The following is a 23,577-nucleotide window of genomic DNA, read 5'->3' as shown; positions in this document are numbered from 1 at the left end:
AGCGTACTGAAGGACACGGGGAGGCAAGGAAGCAGGGGCGACACCAGTTGCTGAGCGCAAACTCCAGCCAAGCACCCAGCAACAAACTGAGGCCTTCAGCTCTTCAGCTCTGAAGACATCGATTCTACCATCATTGTGAATGAGCTCTGGAAGCCTGTTCTCCCCAGGTAAGCCTGCCGATGGGATCACAGCCCGGCAGACCTGTGATTGCAGCCTTGCGTTGCGGAGCAGAGGGCCTGGTTAAGCTGTGTGCAGACTCCTGACCCAAAGACTGTGAGATAATGTGTGTGGTTTTTTTTTAAAGATTTTATTTATTTATTTGACAGATAGAGATCACAAGTAGGTAGAGAGGCAAGCAGAGAGAGAGAGAGAGGAGGAAGCAGGCTCCCTGCCGAGCAGAGAGCCCGATGTGGGACTCGATCCCAGGACCCTGAGATCATGACCTGAGCCGAAGGCAGCGGCTTAACCCACTGAGCCACCCAGGCGCCCCTGTGTGTGGTTTTTAAGTCACTAAATTTGTGCGTGGGTTGTAATGTGGTACAGAAACCCATGTAATACTTTAGCTTTCATTCAGCTCATCCTACCCTTAAACCTGTTTTCTTTGCTGCAAAACAGTGGTCTACTTTGTTGCTGTTGCTGTTATTTTATTTATTAGAAAGAGGGAGAGAGAGTACAAGTGAGGGGGTGGGCAGAGGGAGAGGCAGGCTCCCCGCTGAGCAGAGAGCCAGATGCTAGGCTCTATCCCAGGACCCTGGGATCACGGCCTGAGCTGAAGACAGACGTTTAATGGCTTAAACTGAGCCACCCAGGTGCCCCTACGTTTTTTGTTTTAAAGGCTTTACTTATGCAAGCATATTTTGGGTTACGAACAGAAGGATAGGGGCTCCTGAGTGGCTCAGTGGGTTAAAGCCTCTGCCTTCGGCTTAGGTCATGATCCCAGGGTCCTGGGATCAAGCCCCGCATCGGGCTCTCTGCTCAGCGGGGAGTCAGCTCCCCACCACCCCCCATCTGCCTGCCTCTCTGCCTACTTGTGATCTGTGAAATAAATAAATAAAATCTTTAAAAAAAAAAAAAAAAAGAACACAAGGGTAAAAAAGAATCAGAATGTCCGCCCCATGGTCACCACGGCATCTAACTCACATCTATCTACCAGGCTTGTGATGAGGAAACAAGCTGTTTTCAGGGGCGTTAGGCACATGAAATGCCCCAGAGATGTGAAAGCACTTTTTTAAGCAAAGAGCTGTGAAATGGCAAGCTTTGCCACTATAGATATTCCTCTAGACTTAGAGAATAAATTTTTGTATGTATGTATGTATGTGTTCTAATAATAAATTTATTTACGTAAGTCTAGAATTCAAAGCCAGAATTGGAAAATGAGTTGCAAACCAGATATTAGAAATTCATGTGTCTACATTCTCATAGGTGGAAAATGTAATCACAAAATTGTCTCACGTGTTGTAATGAGTGAAGTCAAAAGTAATATATAATTGCAGCAAGGGCAGTGTAAAGCATTTCAGACTAGAACAACTAGTCACCATTGCTTACGGTGGATATGGAAAAAACCTACGTCTAGACAAAATTAGTTAATTTGCAGGAAGGGAAACCACATCTTAAGATGGGTATGTGTCACATATTAATGTTTCCCCTCTGGTTAATTTTGAAAGATTGCAGAAAATCCTAAAGTTTTTGAGTTGTAGATGGAAAAATTAAAAAATAACTCGTCAGAGTTTCTGATAGGGAAGCAAGTCACTAATCCACTAATGGGACAATTTAATAACTTGCATTAAAAAAAAAAAAAAAAACCTTTCAGTGGGTTAAAGCCTCTGCCTTCAGCTCAGGTCATGATCCCAGGGTCCTGGGATCGAGCCCCGAATTGGGCTCTCTGCTCAGCAGGAAGCCTGCTTCTCCCTCTCTCTCTCTCTCTCTCTCTGCCTGCCTCTGCCTACTTGTGATCTCTGTCAAGTAAACAAATAAAACCTTTAAAATAAATAAAATTTTTAAAAAAGACTCCCTCCTCAACACTGAAGACCGAGTCGCACACAGGCTTAGCTCTCGGCCGCCTTCTCTCCCCACTCACTCCTTACAAGAACTTATCTTGCGGGATAGACTTAAATACCATCTATGTCTTTTTCCAGTGCTAATGAACTCCCATCTTCTACCCACCTGCCTATCAAACATGTCTACTTGCATAAATGTATCTGCTTGGGTCTCAGATTCAGCAAGCCTAAGAACACAGCTGTGGACCACCACCCCAAACTGGCTCTCCCAGTTTTCTTGAGCTCAGCACGAGACACCACTTTCCCCTGGAGTTACTCTTGACTTCTGGCTTCTTACGCCCCTGTTCCCGCGGGACACACGCAGTTCAAAGAGTCCGCTCAGCTCTACCTGGAAAACCTATGCCCAGTCCTACCACGAGACACTCCACCCCACCGCACTGCCTGAACTACATCTGCCTCCTCCCCATAGGCGTTTGCCACAGAGCAGAGAGTCATCTGTGAACCAGAAATCAGACCTGGTCACTCCCCCGGCTTCCCATCAAACACAATAAACGGCGCACTCCTTTCCAGAAGGTACTACCATTTACTCTTCCAGCATGTAAGTTACGTGGGAAAGGGACGTGCTCTTACTCTCTGCTCTATCCCCAGGGCCCCAGCGGTAGCCACTCAATACTCATGAATGAGTTTTGCTCGAACCGTGAAGGTGTTGAGGAGCACTAGGAGGCCCTTACCTGGTCGCAATAAAACTCTGAACTTAAGGGTTTGATACTCGAACAGTCGACCAGCCTAGTAACTGAATGCTTTCGAATGCGAGCTATGACTTTACTTTTATAGTAACTTCGGGTGAGTCTTCTTTTCGTGCAGAGGGGCTAGAGGTATAAACCATACTTGAATAAAATTCAAATCGTAAGGACCGACGTGCCGTGCTTTGTCACAAATGTCCCAGCGCCGCAGCTCTCTGAGTGCAGCAGCTGCCTTTTGTGTGGGGCTGATGTGACAAGGCAGGAGGTGTGCAAGCATCGTAACAAGTGCCTGGGGTGGTCGTCAGGCCTGCGCGGAGGCGAAGCTGGGGAGCAGCGGGGCACACAGGGTCTTCCCCAGCGGGCTGCGGACTCGCAACAGCAGACACCGGCAGTCTCTTCCACTGGCCTGCGCGCTTGGGGATGCCTCCTGTGGGAGCACACAGGACGGGGCAGGCGGGGCGGAGGCACCGGAGGCAGCCACTTGAGGAGGTTCCAGAAGCAATCCGAGCAGAAGCCTATGGCTACAGTTTGGAGGATATCCCTCTGGGCTCTGGCCTACGCAGTGTAGCCACAAGGCCTCCATGTGTCTGCTCTGCTCCAGGGCTGCCTAGAAGACAGCTTTGGCAAACTATCACTGATTTTGCAGATGTTTTTTCCTGAAGATCTTCGTTATTTCATCATCTACAGAAGTCTTTTTTTTCCTAAGATTTTATTTATTTGAGACAGGGAGAGAGCGAACGAACACAAGCTAGCAGGGAGGCAGAGAGAGAAGCAGACGCCCCACCGAGCAGGGAGCCCAACTCGGCACTCAACCCCAGGACCCTGAGATCATGACCTGAGCTGAAGGCAGACGCTTAACCCACTGAGCCACCCACCCCCACCCCTTTTTAAAGTCATCTACAGAAGTCTTATTCATACTTCTGACCTATTTTTCTTTATCCTTGTGACAGCAGCCTGAAATAGAGTCATTAGCCATTTGTTCATTATGTGGTGTCAAGTTCAGGAAGACTTTTACAGAGTCGAAGCTGGTCCAGTAATAGCCATGAGGTTCTTGGGGGACAGGGGGCAGAAGCGGGCCGGAGCCCTCCTGGGTGCTCGGTGACACACAGCCACCTGCCCTTTCGGGACACGTGAAGCTACTTCTCTTTCAGAAGTCTGTGCCCCTGAGCGGACCAAACTCTTCCTGAGGTCGGGAGGCAGGCGCTACACATTATCCTCCAACTCTTGCTGTCTTGCGTTTAAGTAAACCTCCTTCTTTAAATGGAAAGCATTGCTAAGAACTCCAAGGCTCAATTTAGAAACACCCGAGCCCTTCTCCAACCTCTTCTGTTTCTGTTCCAAATTAGACCCTCCAGTCTTATGGAATCCTAATGAGTTCTGAACGAGAAGACTGCTTTCAGCAGTCAGTTATAATTACGTACTTTCAGGAAGAGAATTCCTCTTACCACTTCCATTTGCCTCAGCTTTTAGTAAGAATAAAATACTTTCCTCAAAATCTAAAAAAGGGAACCATGACCAGGGATTAAGTGAACATAGTATCTATTTTTATTATGAAACATTAAATTTTGACACATTGCTTCATTTGCTTTTAAAAATCTATTATCTGACTTAAGCCTATTCAGCAAAAATGCCAATAAATTATATAAATCATAGTTCGGGTCTTTTTAAAACTAGGTCCATAATATGTTTCATGATAATCAAATAACAAAACTAAACCTGAACTGTGTGAGCTGTTCATTTGTAATGTTTTAAAGTTTAGCTTAAAATAAAACCAAAGCCAACCACATGCCAATATGCTGTTGCCAAAGTTTCCAGAAACACCCTCCTCATCTCTGTGCGCCAGTATCCTTCCACTTCCCTGACGTACACGACGCAGCCAGATCAGGTGTCAAGGCACTCGCTCTACCCTGTCCTAGCCTGCCCGTCTCAGGAGTCACACCGGCTCAAGGGCTGATGATACACCCCGGTCTGTGCTCTCTTGCCTTTGAGTAAATCCACTTCTTTAAAGGGAAATCATTAGCTAAGAAGCCCAATACTGAATTTAGAAACAGTGATTCCAATACATGTTAAATCAAATGTGTTAGTATTTAAAGTCACATACTCTGAAAAGTGAAAATAATAGACAAATACAGAACTTATGTGAACAACCAGTAAACTAAGATAAATAGCACTGCCACCACATGCTCCAAAATGGTGCGTTTTTAGTGTCTGAAGTTCTTTGCAAATTATCTTTTGGGTCAATTCAGATGAATTTCAATAAAGGATGTGTGTTCTGCAAGAAGTCAGTTTTGGGGTTTCCAACATGGGTGGCATCATTTAAGAAAAGTACATCAACAGTCTTACTAGTGAGTGTTTTCAACTTGGGTTTCTAAATCTTTATTTTCTGTGGAGGCAAACCAAAGCACTGTCTTAAGACTCCATCTTCAAAGTTACAATACAATCTCTATCATTCCTAGAGGTCTGGAGGCTAGATCGGCCCCTGGTCCTTGCCATCGTCTTCGTCTTCATCTTCCTCATCATCCTGGTCTCCGGATTCAAGTTCATCCTCTTCTTCTACCTAAAGGGAATATGCACACTTACCATTATTAACATCTGATCACTTCGCATTCAACACATACTGACACAGTCTTTGATAAATTCTTTATTCCTTCCAGTAATTGTCGATTACAAGCCATCTGATTTCCTTGATTTACTGCTCAAGGCTCTCTGCCATTTTTTTTAAAAGATTTTATTTATTTATATATTTATTTATTTGAGAGAGAAAGGGAGAACACAGAGGGTGAGTGAGATGGAGAAGCAGACTCCTCGCTGAGCAGAGAGCCAGACTCAGGGCTTGATCCCAGGACGTGGGAGATCATGACCCAAGCCAAAGGCTGACACTTGACCGACTGAGCCACCCAGGCGCCCCCCTCTGCCATCATGAGACCAGATGGACAAGTTGACTTGCTGACAGATGGCCATACCTCTCTACACACAAATGTGGATCAAACATGACAAAAGAGAATGAACATGTGGATGATGAGAGTCTTGTGACCACAGGAGCCAATCAGTTCACCTGTAGGCTCAAAGCCCAAAAGAGAACAGTTAACAGATGCTGGAAGTGGTACCTGTGTGTCCTAAGTCGACTCAATGACCACTACAGGAGAAGAGCAGACGATCCTGCATTCACAGACCAACACAGTGACGCCTGCGACACGGATGTGGAGGCACAACACTGCCACACTACAGTACAAGTCTAGAAAATACACTCTCGGTCATTTCTGGGAACATTTCGGTCTTACCGGATGACCAAGCTCCTTGAGTTTATTCTTTAATGAAAATATTTTCTGGTCCTGATCAGCCAACAGCACCAACAGATCGTCCTGTTCTTTTTTGGAATCTGTAACGTCCATCTCGAGCTTGTTTTTTTCGTTTTGTAAAATGGCAATGGTGCTGTTCGAGGCGTCCAGCTGCTCTTTGATGGCGCTCCGTTCCTCAGACAGAGCTTTAATTTCATTCTGGGAAAAGAAAGATCAACCCATCTAAGATTAGTCCTCACTCTCACAGGTGTTTTAACAAATGGGTTCAATTCTCTCTCTTTAAGATTTATTTATTTTTTGACAGACAGAGATCACAGGTAGGCAGAGAGACAGGCAGGGGGTGGGGGAAGCAGGCTCCTTGCTGAGCAGAGAGCCCGACGCGGGGCTCGATCCCAGGACCCTGAGATCATGACCTGAGCCGAAGGCAGAGGCTTTAACCCACTGAGCCACCCAGGTGCCTCTCTATCTCTCTCTTTTATTTTTAGGTTCATTCTTTCTGTGACAATCTGAGGATTTTGGGGGGGGTGTGGAGGTTTTGGGGATAGAACACACACATACACACACCCTCATCCAGTAACATGAGAATTTATGTTAGGCTGTATATCAAAGATGGTTATTGTGAAAAACAGAGTTTAACATCCAAAAAATAGTTTTAAGTAGCTATTTTTCAAAAAAACCTAAGAGATAAAACCATTTCAGATAACCAGAGTAACAAAATAAAGACAAAAAACATTTTACAGGTGAAGCCTGATGGGCATCAGAATTAGAACTCAGGATAAAAACATTTTTTTAAAACCCAACTTCATGCATACGATCAAATGGGAAAGAAAAACAGCTGCAAATAAAATCCACGGCATAAAGACAAAATAATCTGACCACGCTCCAAAAGACATCATCACACGGGTTGTATTCATGCCTTTTAGTTTTATTACTTTCACCTCACTCTTCTCTTCATGTTACTTATTCCGATTTCTCTGTCACACAGGCTGGCAGGCTCTTTCGTGCCTGTGTCCTCAGCCTAATGGAAAGCCTACGTGTGGCCTGTGTTTTAGCCAAAGCTATACTCTTTACTTCTTTTTAAAAATTTTTTTAGGTTTATTTCTTTATTTGAGAGAGAGAGAGAGAACATGAACAGGGAAGCAGAGGGAGAGGGAGAAGATTTCCAGCAGATTCTGCGCTGAGCGTGGAGCCCGGTGCAGCGCTGGATCTCACGACCCTGAATTCATGACCTAAGGCGAAACCAAGAGTCGGAGGCTTAACCAACTGCATCCCTCAGGTGCTCCTGTATTCTTTATTTCTTACTGTCATTAAAGATTGACAAGAAAACTTAACTTTTCGGGCGCCTGGGTGGCTCAGTGGGTTAAAGCGTCTGCCTTTAGCTCAGGTCATGATCCCAGGGTCCTGGGATTGAGCCCCACGTCGGGCTCTCTGCTAAGCAGGGAGCCTGCTTCATCCTCTCTATCTGTCTGCCTCTCTGCCTACTTGTGATCTCTGTCTCATAAACAAAATCTTTAAAAAAAAACAAAACTTAACTTTCAATGATTTCTACTTTCAAATTACATTCGTAGCCACTCTTACTTCACGTATGTGGTATCATTATCTGAAACAGCATTTAAAAACCTTCACTCATGCGATCTTCATTCATCCAAATAGCAATGCACACGTTGTGAGATAAAATTACACCCTACAAATTTGCCTCATAAAGCTAAAGATCTGAGACATCAAATAAGATCAAATTTCCTGAGTTCATTTTATAGCATATGCAATAAATCAAAGTTTCACCACAGCGCAACCTTTAACTCCTTCGTCTCCTGTAACAGCGCCGACAGCCTGCCTTCCACGTCGGTGGTCTTTGCAGTCGTTCCGGCTTCACTGTCTCCTGGTGCAGGAGCTGATTTCGCCTGAAGGTAGAAATTGGAGGGAAAAAAAAGTTTCTTTAAAGCACAATCAGTGTGAAATCCCAAAGGTGACTTAATTTTCTCGCTACTTTGAAACTGTATTTCCAGTAACAGGAAGCAGAATTCCTATGTACTGACACACATGCTAGCGAGGACAAGCGGTGCCTGTGGTGGAGCGGGAGGCCGAGGCTGAGGCAGGGGTGGTGCAGCAACACATCTCAGGGGAGCACGGGGAAGGTTGGGTCAAGTAGCCTCAAGGTCAGACCACAGCTCTAACAGCATGTACTAAGCAGAGAGTAATTCTCAGCGCCCTCTCCTCACAATACTTCTGCAAGTGGAGTCCACACTGTCATCTCAGAGAAGCAGGTGGGAAACTGAGCTGAAGGCCATTAATTGGTGAAATATAAAGATTTTTTCTTACTTTTTTTTTTTAGATTTTATTTAGCAAGCATGGAGGGGAGGAGCAGAGGAAGAAGGAGAGAAACTCAAGTAGATTGAGCAGAGCACGGTGCCCGATGATGTGGGACTCGATCTCATGACCCTGAGATCACGACCTGAGCCAAAACCGAGAGTCAGACACTTAACCGACTGCACCACCCAAACACCCCAAAATGCAAAGATATTCTTTCTTTCTTTCTTTTTGTTTTAAAGATTTTATTTATTTGAAAGACAGAGATCACAAGCAGGCAGAGAGACAGGCAGAGAGAGAGGAGGAAGCAGGCTCCCCGCTGAGCAGAGCCCGATGTGGGGCTCCATCCCAGGACCCTGGGATCATGACCTGAGCCGAAGGCAGAGGCTTTAACCCCCTGAGCACCCAGGCGCCCCAATGCAAAGATTTTCTTAAGTGCTCCAGGAAATATTCTTAAATCATGGTTTTCCAATCTTCCCTGCCCTTTTTCTACAAAGAACTGGGAAAGAGGGTGTTGACGTAACAAATACCTAAAAATGTGGACAGGATGTCAGAATTGGTAGTGGCCGGAAGAGCTCTGAGGTACATGTCAGATGAAGCCTACACTGCCTTGAAGAGACTGTCAGTAGAAACACGGATGATAAAGGCAATTCTGGTGAATGCTCAGAAAAAAAGGGAATAGAGAGAAAGCTTCTGTGGTCTTGGAGAAAAGATACCACCACGGGGCATCTGGGTGGCCCAGTGGTTAAAGCCTCTGCCTTTGGCTCAGGTCATGGTCTCAGGGTCCTAGGATGGAGCTCCACATGGGGCTCGCTGCTCAGCAGCGAACCTGCTCCCCTCCCCCCCCGCCCGCCTCTCTCTGCCTGACTCTCTGTCAAATAAATAAATAAAATCTTAAAAAAAAAAAAAAAAGAGAGAGAGAGAGAGATCATCATCATGAATAGAATGTTGGTAGAAGTATGTAGGGAAAGGAGGTTTTGGGGAGGCCCCAAATGGAAATGAAGAACACGTTACTGGAAAGTAGAGCATGGAGATCCTGGTTATCACGTGGCAAAGAAACAGGCTGAATTCTGTTTTAGTGCTTTGTAGGAAGTAGAGCTTAAAAGCGATGAACTTGGGATACTTTGGTGAGGTGATTTCTTTTTTTTTTTTTTCTTAAAGATTTTATTTATTTATTTGACAGACAGAGATCACAAGTAGGCAGAGAGGCAGGCAAAGAGAGAGAGAGAGAGACAAGCAGAGAGCCCAATGCGGGACTCGATCCCAGGACCCCAAGATCATGACCCGAGCGGAAGGCAGAGGCCCAACCCACTGAGCCACCCAGGCGCCCTCGGTGAGGTGATTTCTAAACAAAGTGTTAAAGGTGTGGCGTGGTTTCTCCTTGAAGCCTACTGTAAACTGTAACAGGAGAGAAATAACTTGAAGAAGAACGTTAAGCGAAAGGGAATCAGAACATGAAGATTTAGAAAATTCTCAGCCTATCCCTATCGCAATAAACAACAGAGCGTGTTCTGCTGCAATACAGAGGATATGGCTGGGCCACCTCCATAAAGAAGTTACTCGGGTGGCCCGGGGACCCAGCCAAGCACCTCGGCAGAGGCTGGAATACAGCAATGATGATCCGGATCTCGTCTGGCGACGTGGATCCCTGGGAATGGGATGGGTCACTAAGAAGGTTTTTGACAATTCTAGACCAGCAGAAAACCTGTCAGCTTGGACTGACGGACCGAAGGGGACACAGATGGGATAAAATACAAGATACCAGCACAATGAACCATGAAATCACTGATTACACGGATCTGCTGAGTCTGACACTAACGCGCCTGCCAGCTGGCCCAGAAGCCTGGGTGACCAGAACTGCGGCCAGTGAGTCACCTAAAGGGAAGGTGCTCTCCGACACATTCACTTCTGTTCCTTTCGCTCCTTTTACCGAGTGCCTGAGAAAGAAGCCTTAGCCTTGTGTTTACTATCTTGCAGGAATAAGAAAGTAATAATGAACATACAAATGTTTCGGTTTTCCTTAACAGCTCCTGCTTTTCTGTCTGCAGTCTGCTGATCTCCACAGACTGTGAGTTTAACTGAGACTTTAATGTCGCCAGCTCCTAGGAGACAAAAATAATTGCGTTGTAATTTCAGTAAGGCAATGTGTATTTACAGAAAGAAATTTAAAATTATTTCCTTTGTTGGTCCCTCTCTCTAAAATCACAGCTTCCAAGTTTTAAAATCTAATTCTAAAAAACTGTCCTTGAACTTTGCGTTCAAGATAGAGAATTAAGCAAGTTCCTTATACATATTTTCACCTCTGCTTCCTCCTGAGATCCCATGTAAAAACACCGTAAGGGGGGAAGAGGGGAACGAGGAAGGAAGGGAACGGGGTGGGGGGGGGGGGAGGGAAGGGGAGAGAAATGCACAAGGACAAAGAGAATAAGAGAAACGAACAAATAAAATTGGGGAATTTCAGAAAGCAAATGTCCGCGGTAACGGACCGCAGCGCACCTGAGAAAGCTAAGGACCTAAAGCGATGTGTGGACTTGCTACCTGACAAGCAGTGCCTGCCTACCGAAGGGCTTGGAATCTGGTCCCACCAGGTATCTCTGCAAGTGTGGGTAAAAATGGGGTCAAAACCAGCAGGGCTGGTTGAAGTCTGCTTAGGAAGACCACTGGATCCCTGTTTCAATCTCATGTACGTTCTTCTTCTCTGGCCAAAGACTAGACATTTAGTATTTGGAAAGGGAAAGACAGGACATATTTAGACCACGGGCCTCCTAGCATAGATCAAAGTAGTTAGTGCTGTAGTGAGAAGGAGGGAATTAACTGGAAGTTTATGTATCCTTGATGTTGACATTCCCAACCTTCTCGCCCTCTCCCCACCAAAACCGCCCAAGGGTAAAAAAACCAATTATAACTGTGGTTCTCAACCAGGGGCATCTCCCTGATAGGACTTGACTCTGTCTGCAGACACTGGGTAAGCGGTGGGATACGGTCATGTAGAAAGCTCTTTTGTTCTCTTAAAACTTTTTATCACATACATATGAGGCTTTCCTTTGATGTTTTATTCAGTTATCTCAACGAGTTACAAAGACATCCAGGCTACGGACAATTTTAATTCTCTTTTTATACAGGATTTTGCTATATAACAAAACTGTCATTTAAAACATCTTTCTAACAATGTAAAACTGATAAGAAATAAATTACAGAAAGTAAAAATCCAAAGACAATGCTCTTTAGAGATATCTAACTTAAAAAAAAAAAAAGGAAATAAAGAAATAAGTTTCACTGGGAAACACAGAGTACAATTTTTACTTGGGACTTATAAACCCAGCTCATTTATCAATAACTTAATTCCCTTTAATTTTAATACAGTTCTCATGTAAGCAGGCTTCAGAAAACCAAAATGGCATGTGAATTTTCCTCACACAAACTTGTAACTTAAGAATCCTTAACAACAAATTATCTTTTTTGAAAAGACCAATTGTAGAATGTACTTTGGGGTTCATGGACATTATCAAAACGTGACCCAGTTTCTCTGTCTACAGTCATTCCTCTCAGATCAGCGATGTCCGTGGCTGGGATCACGTGCCCAGCGGAGAAGCCAGTCAAGTCCTGGGATGGTGGGCTTGTTCACTTCCTCCTTCAGTATTACTTTTTTTGTTGTTTTTTAAAAGAAACAGAAGAAACGTATGTTCCTTTTTATAAGAAAGGAAGAAGGGAGGGTAGGACAGAAGAAACAGGAAAGGAGGAAAGAAAAAAAATTGTATAGGAAAAAACACAACTTATTTAGGGAGAATCTACTAACGAGCAATCTGGTACTTTTCTACTCTTTTCTTCCCAGTACTTAATTCTGTACGTAAGTGGTTCTTTTCTGGCTCTTTCCTCGAACAAACACATTTAATATTCTCATTGGATAAAGTTAAATTGGCACGATCTAGTGTCACAGGAAATTATAAATATTACAAATAAGCAAGTATGAAAAAGTTTAATTTGCTTTTCTAGATATTATAAATTACTACAGCAGAAAAAGTCTGTTTTGCTTTTTAGGTAGTCATCTAATTGAGATAAACACAAATTTATTCCCTTTTCCAGTTTCAAAAACAAACATTCTTCTGGACAGAATGGTTTAAACACTCAATACCTTTAACCATGCAATTATCATGGTCAATAGTATATGAAAATTAGGCATAAGATTTTATATCTTCATATTTGCAACTTATAAATATACTTAAATTTTCCTTAACTGTTAGCTCACTGATAATCTAAAAATAACCTAGGTGAGATGCTCAAATCTGTTAAAAAGAACACAATTAAAAAATAAAAACAGTTAACAAAAAGCAAAATACCATTTCCATATAACTAAAAAAGCTTCTGGACTTCCAAATAACTATCTTCACTATCAAGTTTTGCTTACACTAACAAAGTAGTTCTCAATTAATGAAACTACATGGCTGTTACTCTATTATAATTAAAACAACAGGAAATAGAACTTGGATCAAGCTGGAAAATTACCTGTTTTAATTCTGCAATTTGTTCAGAATCTCTAGCAGAAGCTGGTGCTGAAGACTGTTCATTTGTGCCAGGCGACGCTTGGGAAGATTTCTACAAATAGCATAGAAATAAAATATGAAATCAATTCAGTCCAAAGAGACAGGAAACAACAGAAAACTGTACACATATAAGCTATGCCTTATAGAGGTTTACCAAAAATTTCACATCAATATTTTAATTTTTATATCCAAGATAAAATTTCAACCTAGCACACACTGTCTACAAATTTTCCATAGCTAATAAATTTATACTTATACCAAGTAATTTATTAAATCTAAGCACTTATCTGAGGCCATATGGAGAAAGAGCATAAACACAGGTATTTACTAAGCGATTTCAATGTATTAAAAGAGCTTTCTACAGAGTAGTCATTTAATTCTCACAGTAACAAGACAGATATGACCACTACCCATTTAGAGATCAGGAAACAAGTTTAAAGAGGTTAACTAAGTTGCTTAAATTCAATTAGTCAGGAAGTGCTGAAGCTTAAGACAGTCTGACACCAAAGCTCATATTCTGATTTTTTTCTTAAGTAAACTCTGTGCTGAACGTGGGGCTCAAACTCATGACCCCGAGATCAAAAGTCACATACTTTACCAACTGAGCCAGCCAGGCACCCCCAAAAGCTCATATTCTAAAGCCTTACTACGACTCTTTGGCTTAAGGGATCCAGGAAAATCAACAAGCAAGATAATGAGAATTATTCTTTTTAATTTTTTTTAAAGATTTAATTTGTTTATTTGACAGAGAGAGATCACAAGTAGACACAGAGGCAGGCAGAGAGGAGAGGGAGGGGGAAGCAGGCGCCCCACTGAGCAAAGAGCCCGATTCGGGGCTCGATCCTAGGACCCCGGGATCATGATCTGAGCCAAAGGCATAGGCCTTAATCCACTGAGCCACCCAGGTGCCCCATGAGAATTACTCTCCACTTCTTAAACCTTTTTACCACTTACTCACCAAATTCTCAATCAGAGAGTCCTTTTCAGCCAGCTGGCTTTGTAAAAGTTCCTGATTACTTTTTAATTCTTCTATTTCTTCTCGTAACCTACCAACTTCTTCTGGCTGAACGCCATTCACCTGAGTCCCATCACTGTAGGAACCTTGATGCTGATTATCTTTTCCTATGAAGACAGGAACAAAATTTGAAAAGCCAGCATAAAACTTAAGTTTTTCATTTCCTGAATGAGAAGATTTAAATGTAAAAATATAAAATTTCCTTAATTCCGCTACTTTGGCAGCACTTTTGTAGACACACTTCATTTTTGCAAAACAGTGTATTGATAGAAATGGGAAGTGATGATATTTTCAGGTTTCTGGGAAGAAAAAAGCATAGTCTTACTAAGACTAAACTGCATGGTTTGGTGATCTATAATTAAGAATTGCAGTAGTTTCCAGGCACCTGGATGGCTCAGTCAATTAAGCATCCAACTCTAGGTTTCGGCTCAGGTCATGATCTCAGGGTCATGACCTGAGCCCCCTGTTGGCCTCTGTGCTCAGTGCAGAGTTTGCTTGGCATTCTGTCTCTCTCTCTCTCCCTCTGCCCCTTGCCACCTCTCTAAAATAAATAAACAAATCTTTTAAAAAATTAGAGTAGTTTCAATTCCATTTCGGTCAATTAATATGAGAGAAAACAAAATCCCTCTTAAAATCTTCACAAAGGAACCGCTTTCTATACGTACTAAAATCACTGACCAATTGTTATAAATAAGGAAGTGAAAGAGGTAGTTTTTTCTGAAAATTTTAGTCACCTTCATATAAATAAAACTATTTCTAAATGGCTAGGATTCCAATCATAAGCACTACAGGATGATACTATTCACAAGCATTTGACTCTTACCATGTGCCAGGAAATGAACTAGAATTTTATATATATTATTTCATTTAATTCTCAGACGACACAGATGCTCTTATCAGTTCCATTTTGCAGAGGAGGAGATAGAAAGGTTAGAGAAGTCATTCTCAACTGGCCATACACATCAGAATCACCCAGGAAGCTTGTAATAATTATTGCTTGGCTCCAACACCAACTAATTAAATCAGACCCTTGAGTGGGTTCTCTGTATGGGCGGCATTAAAAACAAAACTAAACAAAACAAAAAATGGGTCTCAGGATATTCTATCTAACTGCACTCAAGGCTGAGACTCAATGGATCAGAAACTGAAACAGGTAGGAAAGAACTTGGACTTCAAACTCTGATTTAAAAATTTGTTAACGGTGATTAAGGTTAGAGAAAAACTAGTCCACAAGAATAATCTATTTGATTTAGTTCAGCTTTTGGGGACACTATAATAATTATGGCTAGCTATTACCTACCTAGCTGTACTTTAAGAAGATTGTACTGATCTTTGTGTTGCTGAATCTGAGATACTTGCTGTGTGACTGCCGTTTGGAGCTGTTCGTTTTGACATTTTAACGTAGAAATCTGCTGCTTTAATTCCTCAAGTTGCAGATCCTGGGAAACAAAACATAATTCAGTGTTTTAAATTTTGTACTTGATTAGCATTAGGAAAATGAGCAAATTAAAAATCAGAGATTATTTTGGGTCATGATATTTTTAAAGTACTCAACACTTCCAGAATCACTCAATAATTAAGTAATAATACTTTAATGTATGCACCAAGGTCAATCACCATGCAGCAGAATGGTACGATTGCCAGGAAGGCCCCGTTAATAAGCACCATGGCACGGCCTACAATCTCACTGCAATTACTGGGGTGGGGCAGTCAATTTTAAAAACTCCATTTTATGGTCCATCAAACCATTTAAGAAATTTATACCAAACAACTGAAGAAACTTAGTATATAAATATATACATGCATCTATACTACTTTCAACATCAAAGATAGAACAGAACATTTAGAAGGCTAAGAAAAGAGCCTCCAACTCTCATCACCCTAATATAACTAGTTGAATTTGATATATTTATTATCTGCTAATTTTTTCTCAATTCAAGTGTTTTCAAGTTGTCATACTCAATCCATGTCATTTTATAGCCTTTACTTACTATTCAGTTTTAAGCTCCTCCTCATATTGCTAGTTTTTCACAGTCATAACTTTCAATGCTTACTCATCAGTAGATGCAATATAATTTACATTCAAAAGCAACACTGAGGTTGCTTTCCTTGTTTTCTAAATAATAAATATGATTACAATAAATATCATAGTCATATTTTTGTTTTCCTGAATCCTGAAGAATTTCCTTAGGATGGATTCTCAGACGTCATTCAGTTTATATAAATATTTTATAGTTCTCAATGCTTGTTGCCTAATTGTCAAATGGCATTTTAAATGGTGAGAATATTTAAAATTAACATTTCTGAAGCAGAGTCATTATGGTAATTGTGTCAAATCACTCTTTTCTTCTTCTAAATTAACCACATTTATCAGCCCCATGTGTAGGCTGTAACATCGCATTCCAAGTATTTCTTTTCCATTGCTCTAAAGATATTACATTTTACCATCTGGAAATGACTCCATATTTGTACCAAAATATAGATGAAAAATCCTAATAACCATGGGTAGTTTAATGATTTAAGTTTGAATCGTTCAAAGATGATTCTAATTTACTGATCTGCTTACAAACTGAAAAGCTCAGGCTAAATGCTAAGTATACCACTGTATTTTTATTCTTAGAATTCCAATCTCAACAATAAAGATTGCAGGGAAGGACACAGGCCGCTCGTGCTGAGAGAGCCCTACCCAAGCTCTTACTTGCCACACTTGCTTCAAGCTGTGCATAGTCAGCAGCGGGGGGAAGCGGGGGTGCGGGGTGCAGCTGGCCCCCCCATGGACAGCCACCAGTGTATTGTTTTCACTTTAATAGCATTTTAATAACAACAGTAATCTCAGGTTCCAGATAATACTGCAGTCCTTTTTAGGATTCCCATCAAGGTATATGCCATGACAAAGAATTAAATGAAAGCAAAAAACAAGAAACACACTTTGCCGAAATGTAATGGGAAATCTAAGGTGCTCACACAACTCAAGCGTGCAGGTTCTCTGGTAGCCTGCCCAGAAACTGTCAGTTAACGACTTTGCGGGGATAGTTTCACTCTCATCATCATTCTCCACGCTAACACACCCTCCGCTGCTCTTAGCATCACCTATTCAGTCCTGCAAGACGGAGATCTCAGGACGGCATCTGACCCTTTCTGCCTCACGCCCCAACCAATCATCACACAGTCCTGTCACTTAAGCCCACTCGGCTTTCCACGTTTCGCAGGTCTGCCCTCTCCACAGCTCACTGGGAGGAGTCTGAGAGTCCCAGGGACACACGTTTTTGAATCCTGTTCCGACCACTGGGTGATCCTGGACAAAGTCAAATTCTCCAAAGTCTCAGATTCCTCATTTATTCTTGGATGGAAATATGAACTACCTTGTAGGGATGCTATGGGAATTAAATGGAAGTGTCTGAATTTGTTTTGTGAGCACCTAGAACACAATAAACAAAACACCGTAGCCATTATCCCCATCAGCGCCCCCACTTCCCTCCCCCAGCCCCTCACGACCACCTCCTTCTGGACGGCTCTCACCTCGGCCTTGCTTCTCCAATTTCTGCTTGGCGCAGCCACCAAGCGTTCTGTGTGTGTGCCGGGGACATGTCCTGCTCCTCCTCTTCCTGATGCTTCCTTTTGCCCAGCTTGTTCCTAGCTATCCGCTGGGCACTCACTCACATTCTGTTTTCTCCAGCTCCTGCTCTTACTTAGCTACATCAGCTGCCTCTCTGCTGTAACAGGCCCTCCAGTATCTGTATCACTAGACTTCATGTTACGTGTGTCACAATACCCTATTTATAGTTTTCTCTCCCCGGGACTGTGATAGGGGAACATGTCTCATTCATGACTTTATCCACCACATCCTGCACAATGCTTAGCACAATATTGAGCTCTGCTTGTTGAATACTCAGATAGCTTTGAATTATTTAGGAAAATGTGCTCTAATTTCTGTAACTTCTTGCATATGAAATGCGAGCAAAAATCCTGCCCCAAAGTAGAAAAGTATCAGTACATCAGACAGTGTTTACAATTTATCAGTACATACTTGTTCTCGAATCATATTTTTGTAGTGAGTCACAATACTGTCATGTTGTTCTAATGTTTTCTTCACCTCTTCTTCTTTTTTATCCTCTTCACTGGACTTATAAATAGCCTTAGTTATCACACCTATAAAAGAAAGCTTATTAAAATGTATTTTAGGGGCACCTGGGTGGCTCAGTGGGTTAAAGCCTCTACCTTCAGCTCGGGTCATGATCTCAGGGTCCTGGGATCGAGCCCCACATCGGGCTCTCTGCTCAGCAGGGAGCCTGCTTCCCCCTCTCTTTCTGCCTGCCTCTCTGCCTACTTGTGATCTCTCTGTCAGATAAATAAATAAAATCTTAAAAAAAAAAAAAAAATCCTATTTTAAAATTTAAAATCTGGTGCACCTGGGTGGCTCAGCTGGTTAAACGAGCAACCCTTGATTTCAGTTCAGGTCATGGTCTCAGCATTGTGAGATCGAGCCCCCATATTGGGCTCTGTACTCAGTGTAGAATCTGCTTAAGATTCTCTCCTGCTGGGATGCCTGAGTGACTCAGTCCGTTAAGCATCTGCCTTCACCTCAGCAGGGAGCCTGCTTCTCTCTCTGCCTGCCACTCCCGCTACTTGTATCCTCTCTCACTCTCTGACAAACAAATAAATAAAATCTAAAAAAAAAAAGAAAGATTCTCTCCCGCTCCTTCTGTCCCTCCCCCGACTCATAAGTGTGCATGCATACATGTGTGAGTTCTTTCTCTTTAAAATCAACAAAATCTTAAAAAAAAAAATTTAATCCTATTTTAAGATTTAATCAGCAAAACATATGGCCTAACTGTATGACAGAGAAGATATAATCTTCCCAATCCTCTTGAATGCCAAAAATCTTTCAACGAACTATAAACCAAGAGCTACTAAAAGAAATAACAACCCACTTTTGGCTTACTATATAATCTACATGTGTCCAAAATATACACATACAAAATAATCATAGGTACTTTTTTTAAAAAAAAGATTTTATTTATTTGACAGACGGAGATCATAGGTACTTTTAAATGAAAATCAATATAAACTCTGTCTTACCTTCAAGTTCTTTTACCAGCTTCGTGAACTCATGATCAAATATCATGTATTCTGGACTGGGAAAGTTTGGCTGTGGTTTCTGAGATGCTCTGGAATACAACTCATGTTTGCTGATAAATCCTAGTTTCTCTATGAAGTTTTCTTTGCCAATCCTCTTCTCTATTAGTTGTTTTAATTTCTCTCTACAGAAATAAGCATATTGAAATGCTTTAAAAAAAAGTCATAAGAAAACCTAAAACTTGGCTCTATATTATATTTTGGCAGAAAAAAATTTATCATTATCACTTGGATGAAATCAGCAGGTCATTTTTTTCCCCTAGCGTGTTCCCCTCACTTACTTCATGTAGCTCTCAAGTGAGTTATCATTGAAGTAAATTGAAATGCCCAACAAAAGGGCACATAAGCCTTGGACCAACTGCTCTTCCTCGCCAAGATTTTCTGCAATTTGTCCTGTAAGCTGAAATTTTTGTTAAGGAGACTAATGGCTCATAACATCTAGAGTGTTCTCCTTCACAGTCTGAATCGGACGTGTATCTCATGTAAGGGTTTCTACAAAGCTTCTATATATAGTCCGAGCAAGCATGAAACGAACAAAGGCACCAGACACACACACACACACACACTTAAGCGAGCATCATCTCTATCTTAACAGTTTAAAAAGATGCAACACAGCTTTTTAAATATTATAAATTCAAATATTTAGAACGCAGAACTCCCTCTCGCTGAGAGGAAGAAATAGGAAGAAATACTTACACGCATCTTACTAAAACATAAAGGATACAAATGGAACATTGGCCGAATTGTGAAGGAAATGCGTGACCGCAATGGGACAGTTGCTCAGCCAGGTACAGAGCAGCATCAATAATCCAACTCTTGTCTGTATTTTGCTTCCCTGCAGCAAACAGATAAGTTGGCAGAAATCTCATTTTACCTTTTTTCAAACTTAACGTTACCCTAAGATCCCTCTCCATTTGCATTAAAGATTTTTTAACACCTTACAAAAGATATGTTAGGAATCCACATGTAAAAAATTGAACAAGAGAATGCACTCTTGTGTCCTCTCCGGGCTGTACTTCCCAAAATGAACAGAGAGCAGAAACTGGAATTGATTTCTCTTCATAAACATATACCAGATTATCGAAAATACTGCTAGTGGGAAAACCTGGTCTGCTAAGGCAGATGCACGATGTGGCTGCTTAAAAAAATTATCAATCTGAAAACACTTCACAGTAACATAAAGTTGCCCAGATGTTTCAATCAAAATTTTAAAAACAAGTTTCTGATAAAAGGACAAATTCTACCTCCTTCAAAAAGTATCAGGAAAAATAAAAGGAAATAATCTCCTGAATTATTTAGCCAAATTCCATCAGAGAATATATTCCCTAACAAGATAATAAATAAACCATGTTGCAAACTCACTGGCAACATGCCAGACAATGAGAATCACAAACATAAGGAAGAAAAAGATTTATTTAAATTAGCTAACTGTCCCAAACCACTAACTATACTACTGCCAACCAAACAATATTGAAAACTAGTACATCCATCAAAATGACACTTTCTTACATTTTAATGAACATATTTATATCTCCTATGGGGATAGTCTCTTAGCTCATACAGCCACTGCCCATATTATATTACATAACCTATTTTTTGTTTAAGAGTACAAAAGTTGTTTGAAAGAAATAAATGGAATTTAGCACAGTAATGGATTACTTTGAGGTAACTGCAGAAAACATCCAAAATACAATTATTCAAAGCCCAAAAATGGATTTAAAGTAACCATCACTGTGCTTTGAAAAATTACTCAAGGCCGTTCCAATTTCATGAATCTTGAGGACAGTATCTTGGCCTTTCTATAATCTATTTTCAAGTGTATTTCATATTTACTTAAAGAAATTCAGACTAGACCTCTTCAAAATGATCCGCAAAATAAGCATTAGCTTTTACATGATGCATTATTCTTACTTTTTTCTTGCCTCTATGTCATTACTATGCCTATGGTATATCTTCATGTTACCCAAGTAGATTTGAAAGTTAAAAAATATAGTTATTCTCAACTGACTGTGTGCCACAGAGGACTTTCAACTAGTTACTCAAGTAAATAAATATTTCATTGATTTCCCCTCGTTATATATAAAAATTTTATTATGACTTGGAATACCATCTGCAAGTGCCATCAACACCTACAGTGTATATAGAGGGCTCTATCAGATCACGGGCTGGTGTCTGAATAAACAGAAATGTAACTATCTTCTAGAAGTATACCCTTTGGGGTCTAACTGAAGAATAAGAAAGCAAAGCTAAACAAAACTAGTTAGAATCAAGATAGAATGCAACATCTCACTTAAACTATGGCATCAAAAGAAGATAAAGTATTCAGGAAATGAGCCTAACCCGAACTGTCTAACACCTAAATGAGGCTGGGGCACCTGGGTGGCATAGTCGATTAAGGTTAAGTGGAAGACTCTAGATTTCAGTTCAGGTCATGATCTCAGGGTCCTGGGATTGAGCCCTGTTCACCAACCCCATTTGGGTTCTAGGTTCAGCAGGGAGATTCTTTCTCTCTCAAATAAATAAATAAACCTTAAAAACACACACACACACACACAAAACAACTAAACGAGGAAAATTTTAAAAACACTCCTGAAGAGAACTAAAGCAGACCTAAATCAGTAGAAAGACACCAGTGATTTCATCATTTTGATGAAAAACTCAAAATCATGGAGATAGTAATGGTACATTGATCTGTAAAATCTAGGTAATCCAAATAAAATACCAAAGGGTTTTTCTTCTCCCCACCGCACTAAACAACCTGGTTTTCAAATTCATATGGAAAAATAAGGAGCAAGAGTAACTAAACTTAGTTAAAAAAAAAGAAAAAGAAAAGAAAAGAGAAAGGGCAAGGAGGTGATACTAGGTCATAAACGACAAGAATCAAGGGACAGAATAGGAAGTCCAGAAACGATTTTACAAATGAGAATTCAGTATATGAGAAAGATAGCACATAATCGTTAGTGGGATACAGGAGGACTTACAAAATGTTACAATGAGCTAGCTATCTACAAAAGGTCAGAGGGGGACACCTGGGTGGCTCAGTGGGTTAAAGCCTCTGCCTTTGGCTCAGGTCATGATCTCAGGGTCCTAGGTTCGAGCCCCACATCTGGCTCTCTGCTCAGCAGGGATCCTGCTTCCTCCTCTCTTCTGTGCCTGCCTCTCTGCCTACTTGTGATCTCTGTCAAATAAATAAATAAAATCTTTAAAAATAAATAAAAATAAAAAAGGTCAGAGGAGGGTGCCTGAGTGGCTCGTGGGTTAAGCCTTTGCCTTCAGCTCAGGTCATGATCTCGGGGTCCTGGGATCGAGTCCCACATGGGGCTCTCTGCTTGGCAGGGAGCCTGCTTCCTCCTCTCTCTCTCTCTCTCTCTGCCTGCCTCTCCACTTACTTGTGATCTCTGTCAAATAAATAAATTAAAATTAAAATTAAAAAAGGTCCGAAGATCCATAACTCACATAGTTCATCAAGAAAAATGGAACAAAGATTTAAATAAACACAAAAAACGAAACCAGAAAATATGAGACAAAAATATAGGCAAGTTTGTTCAAATCATGAAGTGGGGAAGGCCTAAGTATGATATAAAATGCAGAAAAGTGATAAAAGTCTGATACAAAAAAAAGAAAAAATCCAAAATAAAACTTCACCAAGGTCAAAAACCAAATGACATATCAGGAAAAACATATTTGTAACTTATCACAGATAAGGGTTGGATTCCTTATTATAAAATGAGTTTCTATAAAATTAGAAATGATTTAACAACCCAACAGAAAAATGAGCAGATGATATGAACTGTAAGAAATGAGAGTTCACAGAAAAACTTTAAATTGTGTATAAACACATAGAAAACTATTCAGCCTTTTGGAAAGAGAAATGCACATTAAAACTCACTAAGATAACATTTTTTCACCTCTCAACAGATTGGCGAAAATACAAGTCTGATAACATACTGTTGGTGAGACTGTAGGGAATTACATAATGCAACCCGCAGCAGTCTTACTTGATTTTGCTGGTGGTTCAAAATGGTATTAGGTAGGAGGAAAAAAAACAAACAGTGGCTCTACACAAAAAGCACCTGAAGGCAACAGAAGAAATAAGTAATAAGAAGGCAGGGAACCAGGACCAGGGTGGGTGGGGCCGACACTTCTTATTGTATACTTTTTTTGTCATTTTGATTTCTAAATACATATATATGTATTTTAAAATATGTACATGTATTTTTAAAGACTAAATTTAATTCTAAGAGTGGCAGTATGGTATCAGTGAAAACGTGGCTGGAAATTAGAAGAACCAAACCCTCCACTGCCCTACCTTGTACAAGTTCAATATGTTATATGTAATAGTTAACAGAGGACTTTGGATTAGATAATCTCAAACACAGAAGTTAAAAGGATAGGCTCTGAATGTCAGGATTTGTATCCTGGTTCTAAAACTCAACAGCACGAAACCTTATCATCATCCTTCAACAGGTTAGATAGTGAATACCCACCTCACTGAGCTGGGGAGCGGATTAAATGAGTTACTACATGTTAAGAACTTAG

At 41.0% G+C, this 23,577-nt stretch overlaps 1 protein-coding gene across 2 annotated transcripts in view; it reads right to left on the bottom strand.

Moving 5' to 3' along the window:
• Window positions 1-4,262: 4,262 nt before the first annotated feature.
• USO1 (USO1 vesicle transport factor) overlaps window positions 4,263-23,577 on the bottom strand; it is a 94,080-nt gene continuing 74,765 nt past the window's right edge. For both annotated transcript variants that reach the window (XM_059385280.1, XM_059385286.1), the window contains 11 exons: window positions 19,763-19,873; window positions 19,320-19,438; window positions 18,982-19,163; window positions 17,930-18,051; window positions 15,203-15,341; window positions 13,846-14,009; window positions 12,850-12,939; window positions 10,350-10,448; window positions 7,833-7,940; window positions 6,022-6,237; window positions 4,263-5,297 (listed from right to left, as the gene is read on the bottom strand). In XM_059385280.1, coding sequence (XP_059241263.1) covers window positions 5,208-5,297; window positions 6,022-6,237; window positions 7,833-7,940; window positions 10,350-10,448; window positions 12,850-12,939; window positions 13,846-14,009; window positions 15,203-15,341; window positions 17,930-18,051; window positions 18,982-19,163; window positions 19,320-19,438; window positions 19,763-19,873 — 1,440 coding nt within the window. In that variant the 3' untranslated portion in view covers window positions 4,263-5,207. The remainder of the gene's footprint in view (window positions 5,298-6,021; window positions 6,238-7,832; window positions 7,941-10,349; window positions 10,449-12,849; window positions 12,940-13,845; window positions 14,010-15,202; window positions 15,342-17,929; window positions 18,052-18,981; window positions 19,164-19,319; window positions 19,439-19,762; window positions 19,874-23,577) is intronic.

The sequence above is a fragment of the Mustela nigripes genome, chromosome 1, assembly GCF_022355385.1.
Source record: "Mustela nigripes isolate SB6536 chromosome 1, MUSNIG.SB6536, whole genome shotgun sequence".
NCBI classification, from domain to species: Eukaryota; Metazoa; Chordata; class Mammalia; order Carnivora; family Mustelidae; genus Mustela; species Mustela nigripes.
This window is presented reverse-complemented; position numbering and strand designations above follow the sequence as displayed.